The sequence below is a fragment of the Lepidochelys kempii genome, chromosome 2, assembly GCF_965140285.1.
Source record: "Lepidochelys kempii isolate rLepKem1 chromosome 2, rLepKem1.hap1, whole genome shotgun sequence".
NCBI lineage: Eukaryota > Metazoa > Chordata > Testudines > Cheloniidae > Lepidochelys > Lepidochelys kempii.
The window spans coordinates 56693801-56721460 of record NC_136381.1 but is presented as its reverse complement, the minus strand read 5'-3'; the positions used below and the strand labels follow the sequence as shown (position 1 = coordinate 56721460).

The 27660-nt window shown below is 39.4% G+C and overlaps 2 protein-coding genes across 27 annotated transcripts in view; one reads left to right on the top strand and one right to left on the bottom strand.

The window, feature by feature from the left end:
* JPH1 (junctophilin 1) overlaps nucleotides 1-23287 on the bottom strand; it is a 115719-nt gene extending 92432 nt beyond the window's left edge. For 5 of the 21 annotated variants that reach the window (XM_073330786.1, XM_073330788.1, XM_073330787.1 and 2 more), the window contains exons 1-2: nucleotides 22763-23284; nucleotides 15528-16284 (exon numbers count right to left, since the gene is read on the bottom strand). In XM_073330786.1, coding sequence (XP_073186887.1) covers nucleotides 15528-16284; nucleotides 22763-23141 — 1136 coding nt within the window. In that variant the 5' untranslated portion in view covers nucleotides 23142-23284. Of the gene's footprint in view, nucleotides 1-1386; nucleotides 6045-7994; nucleotides 8072-11360; nucleotides 11504-15527; nucleotides 16285-22346; nucleotides 22729-22762 lie in introns of those variants that run through there. The other 16 variants (XM_073330778.2, XM_073330780.2, XM_073330777.2 and 13 more) reach the window with 10 other exon arrangements.
* A 48-nt stretch (nucleotides 23288-23335) lies between these two features.
* Nucleotides 23336-27660, top strand: part of GDAP1 (ganglioside induced differentiation associated protein 1) — a 54550-nt gene continuing 50225 nt past the window's right edge. For 2 of the 6 annotated variants that reach the window (XM_073330803.1, XM_073330799.1), the window contains exon 1: nucleotides 23336-23513. Coding sequence is in view for 1 of the 6 variants with exons in the window: in XM_073330797.1 (XP_073186898.1) it covers nucleotides 23586-23657 (72 nt within the window). In the remaining 5 variants the exon portion in view is untranslated. Of the gene's footprint in view, nucleotides 23658-27660 lie in introns of all 6 variants that reach the window. The other 4 variants (XM_073330802.1, XM_073330798.1, XM_073330801.1 and 1 more) reach the window with 3 other exon arrangements.

Here is a 27660-nt window from a genome sequence, read left to right as displayed (position 1 = left end):
TTCAGTTAATTTTACAGCATTTGTGGAATAAATAATTCAATTAATACTTTTTGTGGTATATGCACAGCTCAAAACTATTCCGCAAATATATTAGTTTAATACAGAAGGAATTAATCAAATAAGTTAAATGAATTGGTATAGTAAGTTACATTTAAAAAAATTAAATAGAAAATTGAAAACATTGCACTTAAATACACTACAAATAAACAACACATGACTTTTATTCCTGTAAGGGAAGAAGCTTGGGGGAAGGGAAGGGTTGTACAGGCAGAGGTATTTTTCTTACTAACAGGCTTAGTTTTCAAACTAGTCAGTGCCATGTACATTTCTCAAGTTCTGATTACTAGTAAAATATTCATAGTTAGCAAACACTGAAGATGATGTTACTGTGATGCTGGCAGACCAGGTGCCAGCTCATGCTGAAGCCCCAGGCCAATTCACTTGTGTATTAGTATAGATCAAAGTGATTATTAAATGTATAAAAGAGTGTATTTGGTGTTTAAACTTCATGAAAACTAATAGATATTACTTACATTGTCTTCACTTATCAGTATCCTGTTTAAATGTAGTAGCAAACATTTACATTGTGTAAATAAATAACCAAATGAGAAAGAAGCTTTGTGAAATGCAAATGAAGAACTTTAACAGAAAAGTGCTAATTTCAAAGCAAGTGGTCACTTGATGATCGGAGGTCAAAGACTCCAAATACATTCCTCATTCTCAGTCATCAAAGGAAAAGCCCAAGCGGGTAGTGACCCTGTCAGAAGAAACTGAGAAGAAACTATAAGAATGGATTCAGGGAAAGATCCTTCATCTCTGGACTGTTTGGACTCTTAAAGGGAAGTGTACCAGATGCAAAGTGGAGAGCCCCAGAGACAATCTGCGTACCCTGAAAAGACTTTTGGGAAAGTGTCAGTTTAGTACATCACTGCCACCAATTTGAATTACAAACTCCGACTCACCTTTACATATATTTTACCTGCTTTAACCTCTCAATAAATCATTTCCTTTTTTTATCTAATGAACATTTAGTTAGTTTACTATAGAATTTGCTACCAGTGTTATCTTTGGTGTAAGATCTAGAGTGCCAATTGATCTGAGGCAAGTGACTGGTCTCTTGGGACAGGGAGCAACCTGATGTGATGTGATTTTTTTGGTTTAAATGACCTTTTATCACAAAGTCCACTTTGTTTGGGTGGAAAGATAGACTGGAGAGTCTATGGCAGTGGCGGGCAACCTGCGGCCCATCAGGCCCGTCATGGTAATCCACTGGCGGCAGGCCACGAGACAGTTTGTTTACATTGACCGTCCACAGGCACGGCTGCTCACAGCTCCCAGTGGTCGCAGTTCTCCGTTCCCAGCCAATGCGAGCTGTAGGAATGGGTGCAGGCCACAGGGATGTGCTGGTTGCTGCTTCCCGCAGCTCCCATTGGCTGGGAATGGCAAACTGCGGCCACTGGGCGCTGTGGGTGCGGCCGTGCCTGCGGACGGTCAATGTAAACAAACTGTCTTGTGGCCCACCAGCGGATTACCCTGACGGGCCACAGGTTGCCCACCACTGGTCCAAGGGGACTGTCTGTGACTCCATGGTAAGACTGATAAAATGATCCAGGAGTTCACATTTGTTATTGGCTTGGTGAAATCTAATTACAGAACACATGACCAGCGTGGGGTGTCTGCCCTGTTTTCTGACAGTCTGCCCTGAGGTAGGCACTCAGTTGTGAGCCACTCCAGACAGCATGACAGTTACCACAGAACATTTTGATAGGAAACAGTAGGTTAATTCATTAACCTTTTACTTTCACCTTGGTTCAAAGCTGTACCTCAGATTACAAGTGAAAATGCATCTGGTGATCTCTTCATTCTAAACAGACATTTCTCCATCACAAAAACTCTACTCCAAGTAGGAAGAATTGGCAGACACTGCCCAAAGCCTTAGCTTTTGGAATGATTGGGGTATTATACATCAGAAGTGAGATGTATTGGAATAGCTAAAGGGGAAGTGTGCATAACGTCTTCTCTCACAATCTGGCCCTAACAAGAGATGTTGGTCCTACACTTATATGATCTAAGACCCACAAAAAATGTTGTTTTTTTTTAAAACAATATACCTACTGGGCTGCCTTTTTAAAGGTTCTTTCAGCTCCTAAATTAATTAGTCTGCAAATCAACCATCAAAAATATCTATGTAATAATCTGTCCTGTACAGAGAAACATTCCAAAAGTCTTGCTTATTGGAAAGGTTTTCCTTATATGGGTCTTTCGAAAGGCCTGGTGCACAGAGCTTCTGTTTAACTAAAACATATATATAGTCAGCAGAATTTACATTTTATCTTAAGTCAGAAATTTCCTATACATCTACGTTCTCAAATCTCTCAATTTTTAAGAGAATTTTTAATCTCCCCAGTTTAAGAGAACAACTCTGTTGTACCAATTTCTGGATCTAATATGCTGAAATCAGTAGGAGCTACACAAGTAAACTTGACGGCACAATTATTTTTATTTCTGTATCATAATGTTTTTAGTTTGGGGCTGCTTGTGAAAGCGATCTAGCATTAATACCTACAGTCAAGAGTTAGTCCACAATAATATTCTGGAGGGCCCGTTGTCTATTTTCAGATCCCCTTCTCTAAATCTTAAGAATCTATAGCTGATGAGAAAGAAATCTGAGGAGGTTCAACAAGGACAAGTGCAGAGTCCTGAATTTAGGACAGAAGCATCCCATGCACGGCTACAGGCTGGGGACCGTCTGGCTAAGCAGCAGTTCTGCAGAAAAGGACCTTGGGATTACAGTGGACGAGAAGCTGGATGTGTGTCAACAGTGTGCCCTTGTCGCCAAGAAGGCTAATGGCATATTGGGCTGCATTAGTAGCACCATTGCCAGCAGATCAAGGGAAGTGATTATTCCCCTCTATTCAGCAGTTGTGATGCCAAAACTGGAGTATTGTGTCCAGTTTTGGGGCCCCCACTACAGTAAGGATGTGGACAAATTGAAGGGAGTGCAGCTGAGGGCAACGAAAATGATTAGGGGGCTGGGGCACATGACTTATGAGGAGAGGCTGAGGGACCTGGGATTATTTAGTCTGCAGAAGAGAAGAGTGAGGGGGGATTTGACAGCAGCCTTCAACTACCTGAAGGGGGGTTCCAAAGAGGATGGAGCTTGGCTGTTCTCAATGGTGGCAGATGACAGAACAAGGAGCAATGGTCTCACGCTGCAATGGGGGAGGTCTAGGTTGGATATTAGGAAAAACTGAAGCACTGGAATGCTTTACCTAGGGAAGTGGTGGAATCTCTATCCTTAGAGGTTTTTAAGGCCCGGTTTGACAAAGCCCTGGCTGGGATGATTTAGTTGGGGTTGGTCCTGCTTTGAGTAGGGGGTTGGACTAGATGACCTCCTGAGGTTTCTTCCAACCCTAATCTTCTATTATTCTATGATTTGATTGAAAAATTAAATACTTGGGATTTTTTTTATTTTACAGCTTAATTGAAAGCTAACATAGAAGTACTTTGGCCCTTTTCAGCTGTTAACTCATTCAGCTATTAACGCTTTTGGTCAAAAGTCAAATCAGTGAAGTAGCCAGTGACAGTTTTGTAATTTCTACACTTGAAACAGATATATTATATATACACACACCAACACACACTACAGGGACTGTTACAAATCAGACTTTTCAACGTCCAAACTTGCATTCCTTTTTCCAGTGAAATAATTGTATAATGAGTAAAATCCTGGCCTCACTGACTTCAACAGAGCCAGGCTTTCACACACAGAATGTAGAGTTAGTTTAAGACTATCCACATGACGCATTATACAGCAGCTTGATTTTATCCATAGAACTTGACTTAAATTTTACCATGGCAAAATTTTATTTTTGATCATGAATCGGACTGAACAGTAAAATGAATATAACTGATTTTGTTCTAAACCCAAATTATCTTTGTACTAATGCAAGCAGACTCATATAAATACCTTTGGTATTAGTTGGATCCTATTTCTAAACACAATGTTCATATTTCATCTATAATAAGTAAAGCATCTCAAAGATTTGCAAGGCACTAGTTTTGCAAGTGTCCAGTTTAGTGCCTCGAGTAAAGTGAGATTGGTAGAGTCAGCTTAATCCACAGTGGAAAGTTTGTGCGCTGCACATATTTCAACACAGTTTGGCATGATTGGCAGTTGCTGTTCAGTGGGGACACAAACTATACATATGCAATACACACTAAATTCTCTCTCCCCCTTGAAATCAGTTTTTTCCAGGTCAAAACTGAGGACATGAGTGAGAGGGGGTAAGGGACACTGCACTGTAATTATCTACAGGAGGCTTCAGTTTTAATTCCTGTTTGTTCTGTTCACAGCATCCTAATATATGTTCACAGCATCCAGTTTAAATTGTGTTGAAACACTTAAATTGAGGCAAAATATTGTCCTGAGTTTTTAAAGTGCTTTACTGCAGAGATTTGGACTCTGTGGCAGTTGTACAGCTGCTATAGCGAATAAAAAGGTTAATGAGCAACATCTATTTATATTCTGTTTTATCCACCTCAAAGATCAGTGAATGTTACATAATTATACATATTAAAGCTTGTTAGACTCAGCATTTTGAGTGTGGTGTAAGTCTGATTTAGGTGGTAGTATGGATTTGGTAAAAAATATTTTGTGGGGTATGAGGACAGGAAAGGATAAGCAGGGAAGCCCTCCATTTCCTTTGATTTCTTCTCCCCATCCCTTCTCTTCCATTCCATCTCTCCTCTCTCCTACTAATCCTCTCTCTCATTCATTGCCATTCCCACTTTCTCCCCCTATGCGTTTTCAAAGTTTACTCTCTCTCTTGCAATGTCAACCCAATGCTAAAAGTAGCATTTCTTGTGATTAACTTGGAGAGAGAGGGGAAAGCACAATTTCATAATTTGAGCAAATGACTGAGCTCCAGGAACTCATGCCACAGCTCCTGATACAAACTCTCTTTCTGGCCTCAGGGTAGTCACTAGGGGTATGTCTACAGTGGAATAAAACACCCCCGGCTGGCCGATGTCAGCTGACTAAGGCTTTCAGGGCTATAAAATTGCGGTGTAGATGTTGGTGCTTAAGCTTGAGCCCAGGCTCTTCAACCCCACGATGGGGGAGGGTCCCAGAGCCTGGGCTCCAGCTAGAGCCTGATTGTCTACACTGCAATTTTATAGCCCTGCAGCCAGTGTGGATAAAAATCAATGATTTTTTTTAAATTAAAAAATCATCTTTATTTAAATTGGATTTTTTTGATAAAATGCTTTTTGAGGAAAAAACTTATCTAAAGATGTATCTTAATTAAAACTATTATAGCTCAAAGATATCTCATCATGCAATAGGGATTATAAATTCTAATTCTGTAGTATGAGACAATATATTCATGTAATGTTTAAGAAAATTTTTGTAAATTTCCAATAGTTCATGGATTAGGGACCCAATTTTATGGGGTTCCACAGACTTCTGTATAGAATATTTAGGCTAACCTTTCTATCTACCCAATGGGACTCAGTGCTCACTCTAGAAGATACCATCAGAGATGCTTAGTTTTGCAGTTCTCAAACTGTGGATTTGTGTCTCCAGAGGTAACATGCTTGTTAAGAGCAAAAACGTTTTTAAATAAGTAAATAATATAGAGAGGTGAGAAATAACAGACCTCAACTCTATTGCCCCTCTGCAAATTTGTGTACACAGTCAATTCCTTACCGCTCTCTAAAAGTGCAAAGTTTCAAAAAGTTCAGTGAATAGAAGATTATTGGGGGCAGAATAGATCTGGACAAGGAGAAGAAGTCTGGAGATAAATGTAAGAAGCGAGGGACATATGCTTGTTTTGTTAAAATACTATGTTTGCTGTTGAAGAAAAAAATCCAGAATACTTAATGTTGCTGTTTTAGTTAAATAAAACAATTTAAATGTCTGTCTGGTGATGTCCTCCTCCTAATACAGCACGGCAAGAAAATCCTCCAAATATTAATGATTAACCTGTTGAATTGGAGATAGTTCACCTTCCAATGACTTCATAAATATCTGCTTCAATTACCTTTGGGAAATGAAATAACCAAACAATCATTGTTTTCTGATATAGCTGTAAAACTAATCTGAAACATTTTCAAAATAAACCACTGTTTAAAAATTTATAGTGTATACCTTCTAAAAATAAAACCTACATCTATCTTTGAGCTGTGAAGAATACGTGTTAAGATTATTATAACTGCCAACAAGAATGCACTTTTATGTAGAAATCCATGATTAAATCAAGTCTCCTTGACTAGTAATTTAAATCAAATCCACCCTGCCTGCAGCCAGAGCCCAAGTCAGCTGACACGGGCTGGTGGCAGAAGTTGTATTGCAGGGTAGAAATTAATCTCCCTGCCTTGATCCCCCTATTTGTAAAATACCTACCTACAACACAGATGTGAGGAGTAATGAATGCAAAGATTCTGAAGATGAAAAGAGTGATGTAAGTGATAAGTATCATTATGCTTGTTTCTAACATTGTATAGTCACACCTAGAGCTAGAAAACTACTAGAAGTGTTTATCTTAGTAAGAAAATCTGAAGAACTCAGTAATATAGAGTATCAGAAAGTATAGGGCACGTGCTTATTATTATTCTTAAGAATAAACTGTATCCTTTTAGAATTATATCTCATCCATATAGTAGTTACAAAAACACACACCAAGGAAAGAAGGGAATTCCAAACCAAAGACAAGTATCTTGGCTCCCAGTGCATACATTTACTGGAGGGTGAGAGTGGGGGGGAAGAGAGAAGGATATATTCCAGAGACCCTTTATACCCCTCTCTATCACGGACAGGGAAAGCTTCCCATTCACCACTGGTGGGAATGCAAGTGGTTTTTTCAAGACTAGTTGTATTTATTTTGAATCTGCTGGGATCCTATATTTACCCATAACATGCACCCTATGGATGTTAATAAGGTTGTATAAAGAAGAATATAGTCGAAACTCTTATCCAACTCCCCTTCTCTACTCATCTACTTCTTGAAAAAAAACACATAGTACTGCAATTATGTCAAGAAAATCAAATTTTATGACCAAAATGGTTGTCAGAATGTTATGATACGCATGCAGAGAACTTTTCATAATAATAAATGGTTACTATGGACAATATTTAGCACACAGTAAGGACAAAAAGCTGACAAAGCTTAGTTTGGTGATCCTATAACAAAGCTCTGATTTCTTGAATATGTGAAATGAGTAAGCATTGATTGGTTTATACTTATATTACTTGAAAACAGTCATATATAGAGTGGCAAACTGCATGGATCGCATCCTCTATGTAAGACCTAGAGATAGGTTGTCTTAATTGTGAGCTGTTTCCTGGACACATTGCTGTCCTGATTATTCATGTTACCAATTCTGGTTTAATTAATTAAGGCTATGACAGAACCTGTGACTTCCACCTATTTCTAAATGGGGGGAGGAGAAGAGTCAGCATGGGGCCAAGTGTAGAGTTCAGGAAAGATGCTTAGAGGACACAAGAGATCTCTAAAACCATGTAATTTAGACAGTCACAACATGCTTTTGAAACAAACAGTAGCTGGTGTTTTTTTTTTTTTTTTAATATTTCAGGCCCAGATGTTTAGCGTGAGTAAGCTAATGCAAGGTACTGGGCTCAATACAGAGGTAGCTGAGTGAAATGTAATGACCTGTGATTAATGCCTTTCATTTTCAGTTTTTACAGAAAAATTCCTGGGTTTTTACAATATTTATTATTCAGGTTTTACCAATTTTCATTTGACTTTTGGACCCCTAAAGTACATGAAAATACTGATTATGTTAAGAAAATCCAATGCATTACATTAGGTAGATGTATTTGTTCATAATAAATTAGTCTAATTGCAAATACGAGGCTGTCTGTTAAAGTAAGGTAATGTAGTAGAAGATAATAATATGTATGTAATGTGGGTAATATACAGCTGATGAAATAAACCACAGCATTAAACTACTTTTACTTCCAGTATTCTTACTTTTCTTTAGTTGATGCTTTAAACCCTGATATTTACCCAGAATCCTGAGAAGTTCATTTTTTACACTGATTTTCATCCTTAAAAAAATTATAACAAACATTGAAATTCCCATGAAATTTTAAATAAAATCAAAACCAAAAGCAAATCATACTTTGTCTGTGATATAGAGGAAATCAGGTTAGATGATCTAAAGGTCCCTTCTTATACCAGCTAAGTATCTGGCCCCTAGAGTTGTGTGAATTTTCTTAACTTTACAAACTTGTGAAGTATGACTGAATCTGTTCCTAATTTTGCAAAAACTTAATAAACCTAAATTATTCACTTCAGCAAAGGATAACACTTAAGTGTTTTTAGGACTGGGGCCTTTATCACCTCAAAGTACTGTAACAAATTTGTGATTAAAAATATAGTTTTACTGAAATATAGTGCTCAATGACTTAATGCAATTTCTGTTTCAAAATTATGACCATTGACATTTTAACTGTGACAAACTCAGAGTAATGAAGATAAGCACATGTGTAAATGTTAACAAGATCAAAGACTAAATTATTAACATTCATCTCCATACTATTTCACTTCTAAGATGACAGCCCACACTGCAGACTTAGACCTGATCCTGCAGAGTCTCACAAACATGCTTAACTGTAATAGTGAAACTGCCTATGTGCCCACAGTAAATATTTCAGATGAGGTGTACACTCCTGAAAACAGGAGTTTAAAATCTGGACAAAATCTTAGCTAATGGCAAAAAACTGAACTACTATATGTTCAAATTGTTTTAAGCGACTCCATCACAATAAAAAGTTTTTGTAAAGAAAAATAAACTAATCTTATTTATTTCCTCCATCTCCTTCTTTTCTAACACCATCAAGATGTGAGGGGGCAGTATTCTTATCTCATATAACCCTAGTTAGCCAGAATAAAACCTTTACACTAGAAATACTTGGACGTTACAACACTAGAAATGTATAACTTCCTTTAAAAAAAAAAGTTTAAAATACTTACAATGAAAAAATGAAGTCTTTGGAGTCTCCTGGTGCAACCTTCTGATTGACTACTGCTTCAACAGGTGTTGAAGCATCCTTAGGATATCAGAGTAGGCAATCAGCATTCACCAGGATTGGACCCATACTTTGTATGTCCTTAGAATACACACACAGGAGAAATTCCCCCGATCAATATTCTTGAGGACTGGCAAGTAGCCATTTTTCCTTCCAAATACAGGAAGCTGGAGAAGTAGGCTAGATTTATCCCCAGTATAACATTTTTGTAGGCAATAAATGAATGGATTTGTCTCAATGACTTTAAAATAGTTTTAAGATTTTCTCCACAGAGACTATTAAAGTGATAAAATGGGGGAAGCACCCCTATATTTCTGAAATTTTAATACATGCGCTCCAGTGTTTTCTCTTTGTTTAATATGTTCTGAGAGATTTTTGCTTTTACTGTAATATGCCACGATCCCCAAGTTATACCGGTGTTTGTTAAAACAATTTTATTATTAATTATTATTAATTGATAATGAATATTCACTTTTTAGATGTGTATCTTGTCTTTCTGTGACTTTTGTTGTAGCAGGGATTGGTTTACAATTCTTAACTGTTGAGCAGCTTTGTATGTATATGATGATTTTGTAATGCTGTCCATTTATTTTTTGATTAATTGCTATGACAGTAATTATGTCAAAAAGACACCAATAAAAATAAATAGGAAAGCACATTCTGAGTCAGGATAGAATTTAGGTTGATGGAGGTCATGCTTAACTAACTTGCTCGATTACTTTATAGATCCTACATTCATGATAAAAGAAAAGCAGAACACATAAAACAGATTTTCAGAAAGCTTTTGACATCTTCCATATAGCAAGAGATTAATGGCAACAAAGAGTCTGAGAACAGGAAGCAAAACAGTGCACTAGATAAAAGGAAACAAAAAGATAGCTACAAATGGAAGTTTTACAAGTTGAAAAAGGGTCATGAATCCAGGCTCAGTCTTAAAATTTCAGTAACAGTTATTAAACAACTAAATTATTTGGCCAATATACTGAAAATAAAAATTTCCAAATCTGTAGAGAATACTGAAATTAGAATCGGAGTAAAAAATAATTTGCAATACAACTAGAATAAAAGGGAAAGGCATCATCTGAGTCATTAAGTACACTGAAAATGGTGAAAACGGTAAAGTAATTAGTTTGGGAACAACGAATGAAGAAGCTAGGGAATCTGTGCTAAATAGAACAGCCATTCTGCACATTCATTCATAGAGTCGTAGATTATAAAGCCAGAAGGGACCATTGTGATGATCCGGCTTGACCTCCTGTATAACACAGGCCATAGAACTTCTCGGAACTAATTTCTTTTGGAACTAGAGCATATCTTTTTGAAAAACATCTGGAGATGAATGGATCAGGAAATGAATTTCAGAGTTACTAAAGAAAAATTGCTGAAACTCTCAGCCAGGAATACAGCTGCAATAAAAGAAGGCAAGCAGAAACTTATTGTATTACCTGAAGAATGATCAATAAGAAAAAGAATGGTTCCTGTTTTATTGGATAAACCCTTGTTAGACCCCCAAATAGAACTGTGTGTATATAATTGTTTACGGTTTCATACAAATTGTTCTTTTGAGAGGGTGCATCACAGATTCTTTTAATGCCAGAAGGTACCATTATTATAATTTAGTCTGGTATCGTTCATAATACAAGCCACAGAATTTCACCTACTAATTCCTGCATAAAACTCCAATCTTGTTAAGTCAGAGCATCTCTCTTATCACAGTCTCAAGAAAATCAGTTATGGAAAGGCTTAATGAGTTTGAATGATTTCCATTTGAAAAGACAAGAGAAACTATTCACACTATTGAACAGCATCAAAAATTAGGATACAGCCCAAGAGCTAGGATTAAAAAGGGAATTATTCTTATGCTACCAGTATTTAAAGCTGAGGATACTAACAAACACAGAACAAGTTTCCAAAATGACTAAAGGTAATTTAAGCAAAAGTTATAGAATAGAATTTGGTTGACTTATGGAGGAGACTGAGGCAAGGTGATGGTGAATAAAAAGGAAAGTTGAATGGAGATCAACCCAAAATGGGTGGTCTTGCTAAGCCAGACTGCCTCTCTTTTTTGTTAAAGGATTATATTTTTCTGACATGGAACATTCCCTGATATTCCCGTAAACATTAATTTATAAAACTATATGCCCGTACATATCATGGATTCCTCTACCCTACCTCTCAAAATGTTTATCAACCACATCCTCAAGCCTTTTAATCCTTTATAATCATCTCTCCATCCTATCTCCACTGTCCTAAACAATTAGGACAGCAGAGGGTCAATATAATGTGTGCCTTCCCTATATGAATGTCCTTCAAGACAAGTCTCTACTGGTCTTTAATCCTACCTTAGAACTTCGTTGTTGTTTAGTTACGATTGACACTCAAGTATGTTCTGATGCTCTGCTATGTGTTTGCTCTTGTATGCACTTGATTGCTTCAGGATGACAAAAGCTGATTACAAAAAGCAGAGGTGGAGAATACATTTCAAGGGCTACCAAGGAGTACTTGTATATCAATCTAGGTACATATCCAGCTCTCATTACCAATTTATTTTTCTTAATTTCATCCTGTAACTTCAATTACACATGGTACCAGCCTCAATAATCTTTCTCAAATCACATTTAGGGTTTGTCTACACTTACAGTGCTGCAATGGTGAAACTGCGGTGCTTAGTGAAAACGCTACCTATGCCGACAGGAGAGCTTCTCCCATCGGCCTAGGTACTCCACCTTCCTGAGAGGTGGTAGCTATGATGATGGGAGCAGCTCTCCCATCAACATAGTGCTGCCTACACCAGGAGTTTGGTGAGTATAACTGTGTCGCCCTGGGTGCAGATTTTCCCCTACCCCTGAATGACATACTTATACTGACATAAGTTTGTAGTGTAGACCAGGGCTCGGCTATTGCTCAGCAAAACTATAGATAATTTTATTCTTTAAATTCCTTGTAACAACCAATTCTTCTACCCTTTTATCTACCCTTTATTTATTGCGCTCCTTTACATTCCACCTTATTTGTCTACATTTTTAGGAAGAAGGTGTTCAGAAATGAATACACTATTACAAATAGTTTCCGTAGTCATACTTGGGGGGACCCTTACCTCCACCTCCTTAAAATGGTGTTTCTGCATATCCAGCCTTTACTAATTTACATCTTTTGAAGACCTTATGTACATCTGTAGTGGGGCAGCTGCCCCACTCTTGCATGGAAGGGGTTAAAGCAAGCCAGAGAGGCTGCGCAGAGCCCAGACAATCCTGGGAGGGCTTATTGGGAGCCAATCAAGTGGAGGCTTGAAAGTAGCCTCTCAGGGCCGTGCTGGGCAATATAAGAAGGCTGCAGGGCAGAGAGGAGTGGAGTCTCTCCCTGGAAGGCAAAGGGAGAAGAACTGGCTGGGAGAGGGAGGGGGGAAAAAAGCACCTAAGACAGGGCTGGGCAGGGTCAGCAGAGGCTGGGAGAGCTCTAGGCTGATGATTGCCAGACTGGGGCCCTGACACAAAGGGGCAGAGAAGGTGCTGGGGCTAGGGTGAAGTGGCCACGGGAAACAGGCAGTAGAGGAGAGTTGGAAGAGGGCAGTAAGTGGCTGCAGGTAGAGGGTCCTTTCTTTCCCCCCCACTTGCTAGTGATGAGAGTGACTAAGCCCAGACTGCAGTTTGCCCTTGGAGGAAGGCGCAAGACTGAGGACTGCAGTGAGCCACTGAGGCAAGTGATAGAACCAGAAACTGCTGGTCCCCTGGAAAGGGGGTGGGGGAGAGCCAGTGGAGCAGGCACAGCTGGAGGACAGTGTCCAGAAGCGGATGCTGCTGTCCGGGAGAGACATGGGTCCAACTGTAAGGACGGTGGAGACCGACAAAGTAATGGAGAGCGAGACACCACTAACGAAGGTGCACTGCTGAAAGAGTTAATTCCCAAACCAACCAGCAGGAGGCACCGCTGTGGTGAGTCTGCACCCTGTTACAACATCATTTACAAACTCTTAAAGATTCTTTAAAATATTACTCTAATGATTTTTATTAGGAAGCAGTACACTGGTTAAAAAATAAATCTTTATTTTTCTTTAGATCCATTTTTTTTAACTTCATAATATACTATGATCTGCTTTATTATCAAAATGTGTACAGTATGATGCATTTCTTTACTCAACCTACTTTTAAATCTTCTGATAAAACTTAAATTCTCATTCTGGATTTTTTATGTTGTTGTTTTAAAATTAGTTATTGCTTCAACTCTTTGCTAAATGGTTATGCTGCCAAAGGCCTCCCTGACTTCTTTGCAAAATCCAATTACCAACACTCATTGAGGGCAAACTGTGTTACCAAGCAGATTTACGTCTAATTGGATAGTGCTCCTCAGGGTTCGTTAGTAGCCTAATAACTTCTTTATGTGTTTGCCACTTAACTGCTTTTCAGTACAAATCATCCAAAAATTCAACTTCTTCCATGTATTTGGGGCTCGCTCTTTGAATTATTTATTAGTATTACTTATGTGCAGCGAATATACCTTTTTAATTCTATGCACTAGTGGCTGTACAGTTCAAGCAAAAGTTGGTGTCAGCAGTGGAAGGTCATCTTTAACAAGTGTAATATGGCATATTCTCTTTCTAACACTCCAGTCAATATTTCCTCACAGCATCTTTTTTTTAAAAGCTGTTTTTATGGTGACAGTAAATTGCAAGTAGAGTCTGATTGAGAAAAGTAATTTGAAATGTGGAAAGTTGCTAGAAAGCTTTATTTTATTTATTTACATTTATAAACAATAAAAAGAGTGCCTATGCATTTGCTTTAAGCGCCCTTGACAAAACACTTAAAAATCATAAACTGCCTATATTACCATATAATTTAAACTGCAGCAATTCCATCTCGGATAGTCCCCAACCAACAAAACAAGAAAATTAGAAGTTGAAACAGCCTTCCTTCTTTCTCTGTTAACCACCCTCATAATTCTCTCTCATTTTCAAACACTTGGGGAAAAAAGTTTGCAACATGCCCTGAATGTCATCAGGTTCTGGTTATTTCAGATCCAATGGGGGAAGCAAGTTCCAAAACTGAGTCCCCTCAGAGAACACCCTGCCAAGTGGGTCCCTATCCCCATCTAGAGTAAGGGGATTCCAGCTGAAATGAGTGAAAAGAGGCTCTCTCTCAAATAAGTAGGTAGGTCATGATTCACAAAGAAATTTAGGTATGGTGACACTCAACATCACCATGTATAACTTTTAGGTACTTAAAAAATCACTTTGATTCCCCAAACTTGAGTTGGGCACCTAGATCCCTATACAGAGAGATAGGTGCCTCCAAAACAGGATTCATGAAAGCCAGCATTCTAGACGGTGCCTCATGTAAACTAGCCAATGGGAGGTGCCAAGCTCAGAGGTATGCTAAGACCTGCCCCTCTCTTTTGGATAGGTGCCTAAGCCTGGGCTGCAGGGAGGCTCCTCCCTCTGCATGGGATTCTCAGCTGCAAACCCTCTCCTGGCATTAGGGAGACTTGAACTGTGTGGGAGGGGTGTTGCTAATAGATAGATGTTTTGAGCACAACTGTGCAAATGTGTCTTCTGCATTCCAGATGAGTTCTCTAACGACTGGCCTGAAAGTTATGAAGGAGCTCCTCCTCCTCACCCTGGAATTTTGTGTAAGCTTCCCCAGAAAGGCTCAATCTGGTAGGTGAGCTCTGAGCATGCTTACCAGATCGGGTCCTGCAGGGGAGTTTGGCAATGGAAAGCCTGTCCTCCCCAGGTTCATGCATTCTCCGGGGCTCAGGCCTCCAGATGCCTGGCATGGGACTGCAGCATGCATGCTCAGAGGCAGACACATAGGCACTCAGGGAGCTTTTATTGCAAAAATTTAGAAGCCAATCTATTTTAGGCGCCTGCAGGGTTCAGGGGCAACTGAGCAGGGGTTCTGTGAATCCCAGTGGGGCATGATTCTGGGATTAACGCACCTAAAGTGCTAGTTAGGCACTTAAGTTCTTTTGTGAATCGAGTCTTTAGGGTGTTACAAGTCAAAACGAACACCTTACATTTTATTTGGAAACCTACAGTAAAGAAGAACAAATCACTAAGCAAAAGTGTAACATGCTTATGGCAAGATATTCCACTTTATAAGCAAGCCACCACATTCTTCACCAGTTTAATTTTCAAGATGGCGTATAAAGGTGAAACCCCATGTGTACAATGGAATGATCTAATTTAGTAGTAGTTCTATATTTTAGGTGCAAGTGTGCAAGACTGACAGTATATTTCTGAAGTATGCAAGTAATACTTCTCTCAAGTTATGGGGGCAACTTCTACTCTCAGGTTCACGTATACAACTTCATTAAAGTCAGTTAAAATGCACATATGAAACAGAGCTGAATATTGCCCATTGAAGACAACAATTTGTACTCAAACTTTTAAGAGTCTCTGTCAATATAACTTACTGTAGACAATACATTTTTTGTTGCTACACCAAGTGGCAAAAGTATGCATTTTGCAATTACATACCTTGAAGATGCGATTTCCACTTTGGTTCTTGCCATAGCAGCTGCCCTTTGTGCACCCTCTAGGGCTCTGTCCACTTTTTCTTTAGTTTTGGTGTTTCTTATTGGTATAAGTTGCTTCCTTATTCCACGGACCAAAACATTGTTTTTATATTTTCCCTCTTCCTTTGTGCCATCTGGAAATACGGTGCATCCATATCCATGCCTTTTATTATTTAGCCATTCTCCTTCATATTTCATACCATTTGAACGCTCACTAATACCAAAACCATTGCGCTTGTCATTCTTCCACTCTCCCATGTATGTTTCTGTTGTGGTGGCATCAACATGGTCTTCCATAGGGCAATAATCACAGTCACCATCTCCAAAACTAATCGTAGAATTGGCATCACTAGAACTAATTCTGCTCATAGCAGCATCACTCCTGACAGAGCTACGTTTGCTAGATATTGATGATTTAGATTCAGATTTTCTAAGTTTTATACTACCAAGAAGGGATCCTCTTCTGAACAAGCCGCCTCTTTTCTTACTACTCATGGCTTCCGGGTCACTGTGAAAATTCAAAACAAACCCACCTCTTGTTCCAGCTGGGCTGTCTGAAGTAATGTCATGCAGAACAGTGCCATTGCTCTGCTCACTACGAAGTGAGGCTAGAGATGTTCGGAGGGGTGACCGGATCACAGTTGCCATGCCATAAGGTACACTTTGACGTACGCCATATCCGTGCCGCATCCCTCCTGTCCACTGTCCCTGGTATGTACCTTTTAAAAGAATAACCAATGGAAACAACATTTAAGAAGCAATTCAGTTACAGAGGAACTGATGCCATCACTATAATAGTATACCTACTGTCAACTATTTTATCAACCATATTTTTGGCAAAATTTCATCAGAAAAGGCAACACATTTTACATGATAAAAAGAAAACTAGAATAGAAAAATATTTTTCTAACTTTTTAAAAATTATTCTGCCGTTTAATAAAAACTTAACATTTCAAATGAACCCAGTACTCAGACAGCTAAAAATCCATTTGTGTCCAGTCTGGTTTTAATCTGGGTCTCTCAACAAAAAGGCACTCCTAATGGTTTATTGCACAATGATTCCTTGCACACTAGTTTCAAAATATATTTTAACAAAGAAAAAAAAAACATCTAATTTTTCTGAGATGCCAGGAATGAAATGGTAGTATATTACCTTTGCCTCTTCTTACTCCTTGTGAAATTTTGGCATTTACATTTTTTGCTGCCAACAGATATTTCGCTATCATGAATAATGAATAGCTGTGTTCTCTATAAAATCAATAACTTCCCTGTAGGTTGTATTTCATTTCAGACTTTCATTCTATTTGTAGCAACAGAAATACAGTCTTATGAGACAAAGAACCCAGGAAAATAGTATACATCTTATCCTGCAGTCTGATCATAAGCAAAAGTCCCACTGAAATCAGTGGGAGATCTGCTTAAGAAACAAATGAGTTCAGGTCCAAAGACAACATGTTCAAGGCCTTGATCAGCCATAATGAAATTTAGAACAATGATGACTGAGACATGGAAAATAGTTTTGCTTGTAAATTTTGTTTTTATATTTAATTAAATAACTAAATCAGAACTAAGGCAGAAACTTCAAGTTTCTCTCACTATTCACTTAAATATGATAAGAATTTGAAGTAAGCTTTCATTTGTGCTCATTTGTATGTAGTTAGGACAAGCCAATGGCAGAATAACAGAGAATTAAGGGATACCATTTTAGCTGTACCTAAATATGTTATGTCACAGTCTTAACACTGAATTTTTTTTTAAAATGGAAACAGAAGAGGGAGGGAGGGAGTTGCATAACATTTGAAAAGAGGCAATCACAGATATCTGTTTCAGAGTAGCAGCCGTGTTAGTCTGTATCTGTAAAAAGAAAAGGAGTACTTGTGGCACCTGAGGGACTAACAAATTTATTTGAGCATAAGCTTTTGCAAAAGCTTATGCTCAAATAAATTTGTTAGTCTCTAAGGTGCCACAAGTACTCCTTTTCTTTTTACAGATATCTGTGTGATTGAAGTTGTATTTTCTGGGTTTAAAAAAGTGAATTCAGGTTACGCCCTGGTACATGGTTGTCTCCTTAAGAACATAGGAACTACCATACTGGATCAGTGGTTCACCTAGTTCAATATCCTGCATCTGATGATACCCAATACCAGATGTGTTAGAGGAAAGTGCGAGAAACCCTACAATAGGCAGATTTGTCCCCTGAGAAGTTCTTGTCCTAATCCTTAAAAGTTAGAAATTGATTTAATCTCCCTCTCTCCTCCCCACAACCCACTGCCCAAAACACTAACACACATAACTCTGAATATTCTTAGAAAAGTACTAATAAGCAATTTTTAAAATATCCTTGTTTGGTTTTACTCTGTTAGCTGCATAACACATTAAATTGCTCTTTAGAGAAATATATTTGACATTTTGAAGTCAGTGATTTTCTGTAAATGTTTGCATTTGTCAAAAGCTTCAAATTTTATCATCATTTAAAGCTTAATTTGAGTAATTTGTTTGAAATTAAATCTCAGTTTTATGTACATAGCCCAGCTTGGTTATGCATCTGTGTGACAATTAATCAATATACAATATTATCACCATTTACCACTTATCATATCTGTCTGAACATACTAATTTAAAAGCATCAGTTTATAAGCTTTGTCACAAAGATTTTTTTTAACCAATTTATACTTCATATAATGTTAAATAAGCTCAACAATGTAACTATTTAGTGTTAAAATATTCTAGCAAGTGGAAGGTTTTCCTTTCTAACAGATGGCGGCTGACATCAACAGTAAGCAACTTTCTTAGATTCTCTCTCCCTCTCTGTATCCTAGATACCTGCTGAAGCACTGGTGTTTAAGGCTGCTGAATCTAGAAATGTGGTTATTTAGAAATACTCAACAGATGGAGCAGAGCAAATAAAAAACGTAAGCATAATACATGGATGTGGTCTGTAAATAGTTTTAAAAGTACAGTCTTTTTCTTGACATTGGTTACTTTAATAAATATTTTCCTGGAAATAAATGTATAAATATTCTAGCATAGCTGAAGCTATATTTTGCCCCCACTTCCATCCATGTGATTACAAAAGGTATACTGAGGTGAGAATCCGGCTACACATGTTTTGCTGCTACATATATCAACTGTCTAATTTGTTATGCCAGTAATAACTGTTCTGTTACTTGACTCTCATTTAGACTAAGCCCTATTACACCATGTTGGCATCCCACCCCATGGCCTCTTTACATTGCCAGAACAGTATAGATCTGGATTAGGTCCACTCTATTTAAATAAAAAAAGTTATCATAAATATCAAAGCTAGGATGGTCTTCAATTTTTCTTGATCATCAATTTTTTATTTTGAAAAGTGAACACATAGATCAAAAATATATAAGCCAATTATGATGTATGTTTTTCACTGTTTTCTAGGAGAAAATGGAAATGGTTATGATTTTCCCTGGAGAGCATTAAAACCAGGACAATTAATTTACACTTATGTGCTTATCAGACTCTTCTTTCTACTGGGACAATGAAATCAAGGCCAGCTCCTTTTTAAAAAAAAAGAAAAGAAAAATTAGCTAACGAGGAAGTGGAATATTCTATAAATCAAACATATGGGGGGTGGGGGAGAGGGAAACAAACAAATACCATGCCATGGATATTTCATCTGATGTGTGTGAAGTTCTGCAGTGCAACAATTCTCAAGAACTCACACATTTGGTTGTAATTAGGCATTAATCAAAAAGGTATCCCTCTCTTTATTACTACTAGGCGGTATCATGGTGAAAAGTGTCCACTCTTGCATTAAGTTTTCCAGTTACATTCAAAATATTTTCCCTTTAAAAAGTATGCTGAAAGCATACATATACATAAATGTGGAAACAATAGTTTTACATAAATTATAGTTGCATCTATTATTTCCAAAGTGAACATTTAAGAAGTTGTTATAGGGATATGATTATCCAAAATAATACTGTAATATAATGAAAGGCTTACATATTCAATAGACAACATGATCTACAAAAAAATCTAATGGAAAGCTTGTGGTTCCTGTGCAACGCATACTCATTCATGCAAGAAACAACATGCTTTTTTTCACGTTCATTTTAACTATAACTGATAGTTCTAATTAGTGCCATTGATAGTGGCTTTAAGGCTACCACTGTCATTACCAAGTGATTTAAAAACTCCATGTGCTCCTCAAAGAAACGAGCTACAACAGGGCCACACAGCGAAATAGTTGAATTCAGTACAGTTAAATTCGCTAATCGTTTTGGATGGCCCAAAATTGCGTTTGTCAGCAAATAACTATTGATCTAAAAAGTTTACCTAGCTCTAATTAAGACCTAAATTTATAACCTTTTCCATGTAGATTTAGTTGAACGTCAGTTTCAAAAGCACATACACACAATGGACTGTATTACTCTGGTGTTGCAGATGAAAATCAAAGGAAATTTTGTATGCAGACAGAAAGCAGAAGTTTGCTTGTTGCCAGTGTTTGTTATTTCTACACTTATATGTACATCCCTCCCACACTAACACACTTTAGAGAAAACTATTGTGGAAACTTTGTTTAGATTCTTTTTTTAAATCATTAAAATCTAAGTCTCAGTACATAAATAAAGTTATTTCATTATGCTAGTGTTCTCCAGGACAAAAAACAATGGCCTGTAATTACAAGCTACTTTAAAAATGAAACAAGCACGAAAAACTAGCCAACACGCAACGCACTAGCCGACTCAGCATAAAACAAGCCCAATTTCTGCTTATTTTGAGCACCTTTGGTATATGCTCAATTTGTTTGCAGTAACAATTCAGATATTTTTCTACAGGTAAAAATACTGCAGTTTCCCATTTGCTGCTGTATTGTTTGCAGTGCCTCAAAACTAAGGACCTGACTCTGTAGACACCTAAACCTACGTGTAACTTAATTCACATGAGTAGTTCCATTAAAATCAATGGGAATGCACATGCTCAAATATACTGACATGCTCTTAAGTGTTTGCAGAATTGGGGCCTTAGTAATAGATTTAGATTTACGAGAACAAAAATTCTTAAGATAGGATAGTGTGAATTTTTTATAAAGCTACTGACTTCCAAACTATCTATGAAGACATTGACCTCTGAATTACATTCTGCTTCATTGAGAAGAGGAAAAAAACCTAAAAACCACGGATTCCCACAATTACACTGTTCTTTTTTAGGGTATGTTAATTAAGAAACCTATTTCTAACAATAATGAACATGCTAATTTACTTTAAAAATATGGTAAACTAATTATACTTGTCGTCTGCCCTTCTTAAGCTTCTAATCCACCAGAAAAAAAAATCCAACAGTGTAGTGAAAGTAAACTAAAACTCTGACCATGTTTTAGAATGAAATAAATAAAAAACCTGCATGTATCCTCTAGGCAGAGACCAAGCATAAAAACTTTCAGCCCCAAGAGATCACTATGAGCATGTGAAAACACTTTAAAAAAAATCCCAATACAAAATTAACTATAAAATTAATGTATTTTAACTTTATTATACAATTAATTGTATGGTCTCTCTAAATTTTGGAATAAAAAGCTTCCTTTGGAAGCATGCGGCTCTACTTCCCCTTAGCACATGGGCATCCATTCTTTGCTGCATCTCTTCCGGGTCTGACCACAAGTCGCTAATCAAACTTCATGTAGAAACTGATACACAGCATTACTTAAGAGGCCTGAACCAAAGATTTGTTTTTAAGTCACAAGGAAGGCAGATTTTATATATTATCGTTTTGCTAAATTACACTTCTTGTACAGCACTCACACACTTTCACACAAATTTAAACTTGCAAAATGTACATGACAAATGTTAAACTAAGTAACATTTCTAAAAGATTTCAGCTCTAAAAAATTAGGCCAGATTCTCCCCTTACATTGGGATAGATCAAGTAATTCCATTAGTCACTGCTCTCACTTACACTGATTTTACACTGCTGTAACGCCAAAAGCTACAGCCATGTAAAATCAGCGTGAGAGCAGAAACAGGCCCATCTGTCTTTTGCGTGGCACTTGAAACGACACATGTACATTATGATTAAATGAAACTGTGCAACTGCGTAAGCTTTACTCATGCGTCATCTTGCTGAACCTCAACTTGACACCCCTTGATACATTAAATATGATGTCAGAAGTCACTAAGACATACTCATCCCAAAATATGGGAGAGTTTTAGGAGGGTTGGTTTTTTAGGGGGGAGGGGCAGGGGGTTGTAAGGGAGAGAAACAGCAGCTGGCCTGCTTATTTCAAAACATGATTTATTTGTATTTAGAATCACATGTGGGGTTTTTTTAAGTTACAATATTTCTATATTAATTAAATAACCTCATTTAATAAAAATGTGGGTGGGGCTAAGATTCATTAATTCTAATAATGTGTAATCTATTTGGCCACTGTTTAGCTTTCTCCTGAATTTATCAATATTGTTTCCCTGCACAAACTCTCAAAAGCAAGTGATTGGATTTGTTGGACCGTTTTCTTTATGACAGAATATGTAAGTGTTGCTAAATCAACTAACACCACCTGTGAAACCTCCAGCAGTTGTACAAAGAACAGGCAAAAACCAATGTTTGCAAGCAATCGCAATTTCTTTCTAAAGTTTAGGAATCTGCACACATTTCTACCCGCTGGGGAAGGAAAAACGATAGCCCTGGGAATGTGGGCTTTTAAAAGGGAAACCATGAAACAGCTCATAAGTTTCATCTCCTCAGCATATATTACTCAAATGCAGCGTTTCTAACAGGATAATTAATATTAACCTTAGGTCACCTTGCAACAGTGTAACCGACACTTTGTTTTCATTGCCCTGAGTGTAAAGCAACGGTAGCTTCCTCTGTGAACCTTCCTCCATTCCGCTCCGCGTCACATTAGTACTAGCGGTCCAGCTCCAGGATCGAGGCCTCACCGAACTCTCGGTCAGTTGGCGCGAAACTTTGTCAAGAGTTGAGTCGAGACTCCTCCTCCTTCCCCTGACCCCTGGCGGCGGGGGGCCTGGGCGGGGGCTGAGCAGCTCCTGCGAGAGCCAAGGCGCCCGGGGCTGCGCGCGTGGGGCGCGCCAGGTGGCAGCGGCACACGTGTGTGTGTGTGTGTGTGTGTGTGCGCGCGCGCGCGCGGCCCGCCAGGCGTGTTGCACCCAGCCCCGCGCGCTCCCCTCCCTCCCTCCCTCCCTCCGGCGGGGCGCTCACCTCCATCCCCGTAGGTCTCCACGCCGTAGCCGTCCTGCAGCCCGTTGCTCCAGGTGCCCTCGTAGCGGGCCGGGGTGCTGAGGCTCTGCCGCACCCCGTAGCGCCCCTTGAAGCCGTGCGACCACTCGCCCCGGTACATCCACCTGCCCTTGGTCTCCACGCCCAGCCCGTGGCGCTTGCCCTGCGCCCAGTAGCCCTGGTAGGTGTTGCCGCTGGGCCAGGTGTAGCCGCCCACCACCTCGAAGCCGTGGGACCAGGAGCCCGCGTACTCGCCCTGCCCCTTGGGCCCGGTGCAGATGCCGTGCCCGTGGGCTTTGCCCTCCTCCCAGCCGCCGCAGTAGGTGCCGCCATCGTCGAAGTCGAACCTGCCGCCCGTCATTCAGGGGAGCGCGGGGCGAGCTCGGCTCCTTCGGTCCGCTGCTGCTGCCGCCGCCGGGCTCCGGGCGCTGCGCTGCGCTCCCCGCGGCCCCTCCGCTTCCAGCGCCCCGCGCGGCAGGACTGCCAGGGCTCCTCCGCCGGCGCCCCGGAGCTCGGCGCCAGCGCCGCCCCCCGCCCCTCCCCCGCAGCCCGCCCCTCCCCCGGCTCGCACACCCGGAGGCGGCGGCGGCGGCGGCCGGAGCCCGGCACCCCCACCAGAGGGGTCGGCGCGCCCGCTCCTGCCCGCCGCGGGTGCCGGGGTGAGCCGAGCGTGTGGGCGCCGGAGGCGCGTGTAGGGTGAGCTCTGCTTCGGTGCCAGCGTTCCCGTGTGCAGGTGCGCTGGGGGCAGCGCTCGCGGTGCGGGACGGGTGCTGGTGGGTGAGTGTCTGTGCGCGAGCATCGGGCTATGCAGGGGTGTGTGCTGGCTGCAAGCATGTACCGGATGTGGGAGAATACAGCTCTGGCTCTGCGAAGATTTGTAGGTACCTGTTAATCTAGCTTGGTAGTTACTTTTATAGTGTCTGTAGCTGTCTGCGGAAAGGACACAATGTTGGAAAGTGTGTGTGTGTGGGGGGGGGGGGAGGAGGCGGGTGCATATGTGACCGTAAATATTTATACATGTGTGTTTTTATAGATAATGTACTAAGAGGATTCTGGGGGCAGCCTCTCTGCCTTGAAGGTGGTAGCAATGCCTCCCGTTAGAGGATGGTTTAACTTTACCAACATGCTCAAACATATTCCAAGTTTATAATTCTTCTTTGCACTTCTCAGAGCTTTAGGTTTGGTCCCAGGAGCTAATGTTTTCTGAGTAAAGCTGAGCTGAGTTGTGGTACTTTATCTCATCTTAAACAGCATGGAAGACCCACCCTCACTGCAGTGCTAAGAAATACTGTGCCAAACTGACAATAGTTTCAGGAAGTGAGGTCTAGGAGTATGGGGCACAGGATACTGTAGTTGTATTTTTGATTTTTCAAAGACATAATGATGTCACCTTTTAAAAAGTCTCACATTATGCCTTTAATTTGATGGCCTTTGGATGACTGGTTAGCTTCAAGTACTGCCAAGCACTCTTCACCAGACATTTGGTAATCAGATAAAAATATAAGGGAAGTGACAGGAGGTGGCACAAAAGCACTGGACAAGATTTAGTGGAGAAGGAACTGGAAATTGTGGTTGGTCATATCTCAGAACTGTGGGGATTGATGTTTCCTGAAACCTTAGTTTCACATTCTTTTAAAGTTACAGACAGGTTGAAAGAACATTTTAAAGCAAACTTTTCACTGCAAAGGGTGTTTGAGGAAGTTATGAGATGTATATGTATACTCCCACGTCCCAGTTTCATCTCCTGTGATATGTGACCTCCTATTCTGATAGAGCAGAATTAAAGAAAAAAAAAGAGTGGTTTGATTGGGGGGCTTGGATCAGTGTTCACGTCACAGTCCCCTCCCATCAGTACCCGGCCCATGCTGGGGAAGCTAATGATCCAACCAGCAGACCAAATTTGGTGATGAGTCCTGGTCACATGCCACCTGAGGCATGTTGCACATACTCTAAGAAGAGTGTTTTGGTTAAGCAATGTCTAAAATAAATTATTAATAGAAACTACAGATTATTATAAGCAAAAACCTTAATGCCAGGTGAAAAAATTGAAAAAAAAAATCAGGAACTGAAAGAGTAACAGCCAGGACACACCCATTAAGCTAAATTAAGCCCAAGAGTAAGCCAGTGTAGCTCCATTTTCTTAAATCTACACTAACTGAAAATATTGCACCTATATAATGTTGCTGAGTTAACACTACTGTTCAGGCTTTCTTTCACAAATTTAAAACCTTATGGTTGTATTGAGTTGCATGACTGTAATGAATTTCACAAGTAATTATGAATTAATATAATTGTTTCTAACTATATTAAATATTTTTGTCTAAGTTATCAGAGGTCTGTTTCTTACTGAGGACTAGATACCTGTGACATTTCAAGCTGTGAAATTCAGCTATGGTTTTAATTGTGAACAACAAAAAGTGGTGGGTTTTTTTTTGTCATTCATGTACTGGGGACTATAATTATTACATAGTACCATAAGAGTACACTTGGCTCTTGAGTCACAGAAGAAAAGGTCCCTTTTGCAAGGAGATTACAGACTACTATAGAGTGATAATATAGTAAGTAAAGACCTTAAACTATGGAATCTGGAGAACAGTGGTGACCAATTTACAAGCGACAATAGTCTGATTGAAATGCTAGTAAATAAATACAACTATGATATAGTTGGCATCACAGAGACTTGGTGGGGTAATACGCATTACTGGAATATTGGTATAGAAGGGTACAGCTTCCTCAGGAAGGACAGGCAGGGGAAAAAGAGGAGGTGTTGCCTTATATATTAAAAATGTATACTCCTGGACTGAGATTGACATGGAAATAGGAGACAGACTTGTTGAAAGTCTCTGGATAAGGATAAAAGAGGTAAAAAACAAAGGTGATGTCATGACAGGGGCCTACTACAGACCACCTAACCAGGAAGAAGAGGTGGATGAGGCTTTTTTAAAACAACTAACAAAATCATCCAAAGCACAGGACTTGGTGGTGATGGGGGACTTCAACTACTCAGATATCTGTTTGGAAAATAACACAGCAGGGCACAGATTATCCAAGAAGTTCTTGGAATGTAGTGGAAATATTTTTTTATTTCAGAAGGCAGAGAAAGCTACTAGGGGAGAGGCTGTTCTAGATTTGATTTTGACAAATAAGGAGGAACTGGTTGAGAATTTGAAAGTGGAAGGCAGCTTGGGTGAAAGTGATCATGAAATGGTAGAGTTCATGATTCTAAAGAATGGTAGGAAGGAGAACAGCAAAATAAAGAGAATAGATTTCAAGAAGGCAGACTTTAGCAAACTCAGAAAGTTGGTAGGTCAGATCCCATGGGAAGCAAGTCGAAGGGGAAAACAGTTGGCAGTTTTTCAGAGAGACATTATTAAGGGCACAAGAGCAAACTATCCCACTGCGTAGGAAAGATAGGAAGTATGGCAAGAGACCACACTGGTTTAACCAGGAGATTTTCAATGATCTAAAAATCAAGAGTGCTACAAAAAGTGGAAACTGGGTCAAATGACAAAGTATGAATATAAACAAACACAATTATATGGGGACAAAATTAGAAAGGTTGAGGCACAAAACGAGATGAAACCAGCTAGAGACATAAAGGGTAACAAGAAAACATTCGACATATACATTAGAAGCAAGAGGAAGACCAAGGACAAGGTAGGCCCATTACTCAATGAAAGGGAAAAAACAATAACAGAAAATGTGGAAATGGCAGAGGTGCTTAATGATTTATTTGTTTCAGTTTTCACCAAGAAGATTGGGGGTGATTAGACATCTAACATAGTGAATGCTGGTGAAAATAAGGTAGGATCAGAGGCTAAAATAGGGACAGAACAAGGTAAAAATTACTTAGACAAGTCTTCAGGTCACCAGGGCCTGATGAAATTCATCCTAAAATACTCAAGGAGCTGACTGAGGAGATGTCTGAGCCATTATCTTTAAAAAGTCATGGAAGATGGGAGAGATTCCAGAAGACTGGAAAAGGGCAAGTATAGTGCCCATCTACAAAAAGAAAATAAAGACAACATGGAGAATTACAGACCAGTCAGCTTAACTTCTGTACTCGGAAAGATAATGGAGCAAATAATTAAGCAATCAATTTGCAAACAGCTAGAAGATAATAAGGTGATAAATAACAGTCAGCATGGATTTGTCAAGAACAAATTGTGTCAAACCAATCTGGTAGCTTTCTTTGACAGGTTAACAAGCCTTGTGGATAGTGGGGAAGTGGTAGATGTGGTATATCTTGACTTTAGTAAAGCTTTTGGTACTGTCTTGCATGACCTTCTCATAAACAAACTAGGGAAATGCAATCTAGATGGAGCTACTATATGGTGGGTGCATAACTAGTTGGAAAACTGTGCCCAGAGAGTAGTTATCCGTGGTTCACAGTCATGCTGGAAGGGCATAATGAGTGAGGTCCCACAGGGGTCAGTTCTGGGTCCAGTTGTGTTCAATATCTTCATTAATGATTTAAATAATGGCATAGAGTGTACACTTATAATGTTTGCAGATGATACCAAGCTGGGAGGGGTTGCAAGTGCTTTGAAGGATAGAATTATAGTTCAAAATGATCTGGGCAAACTGGAGAAATGGTCTGAAATAAACCAGATGAAATTCAATAAGGACAAATGCAAAGTACTCCATTTAGGAAGGAACAATCAGTTGCACACAGACAACATGGGAAATGACTGCCTATGAAGGAGTACTGCGGAAAGGGATCTGGGGGTGTCATAAATATAAAGGGAAGGGTAAACACCTTTGAAATCCCTCCTGGCTTGAGGAAAAACCCTTTCACCTGTAAAGGGTTAAGAAGCTAGGATAACCTCACTGGCACCTGACCAGAATGACCAATGAGGAGACAAGATACTTTCAAAGCT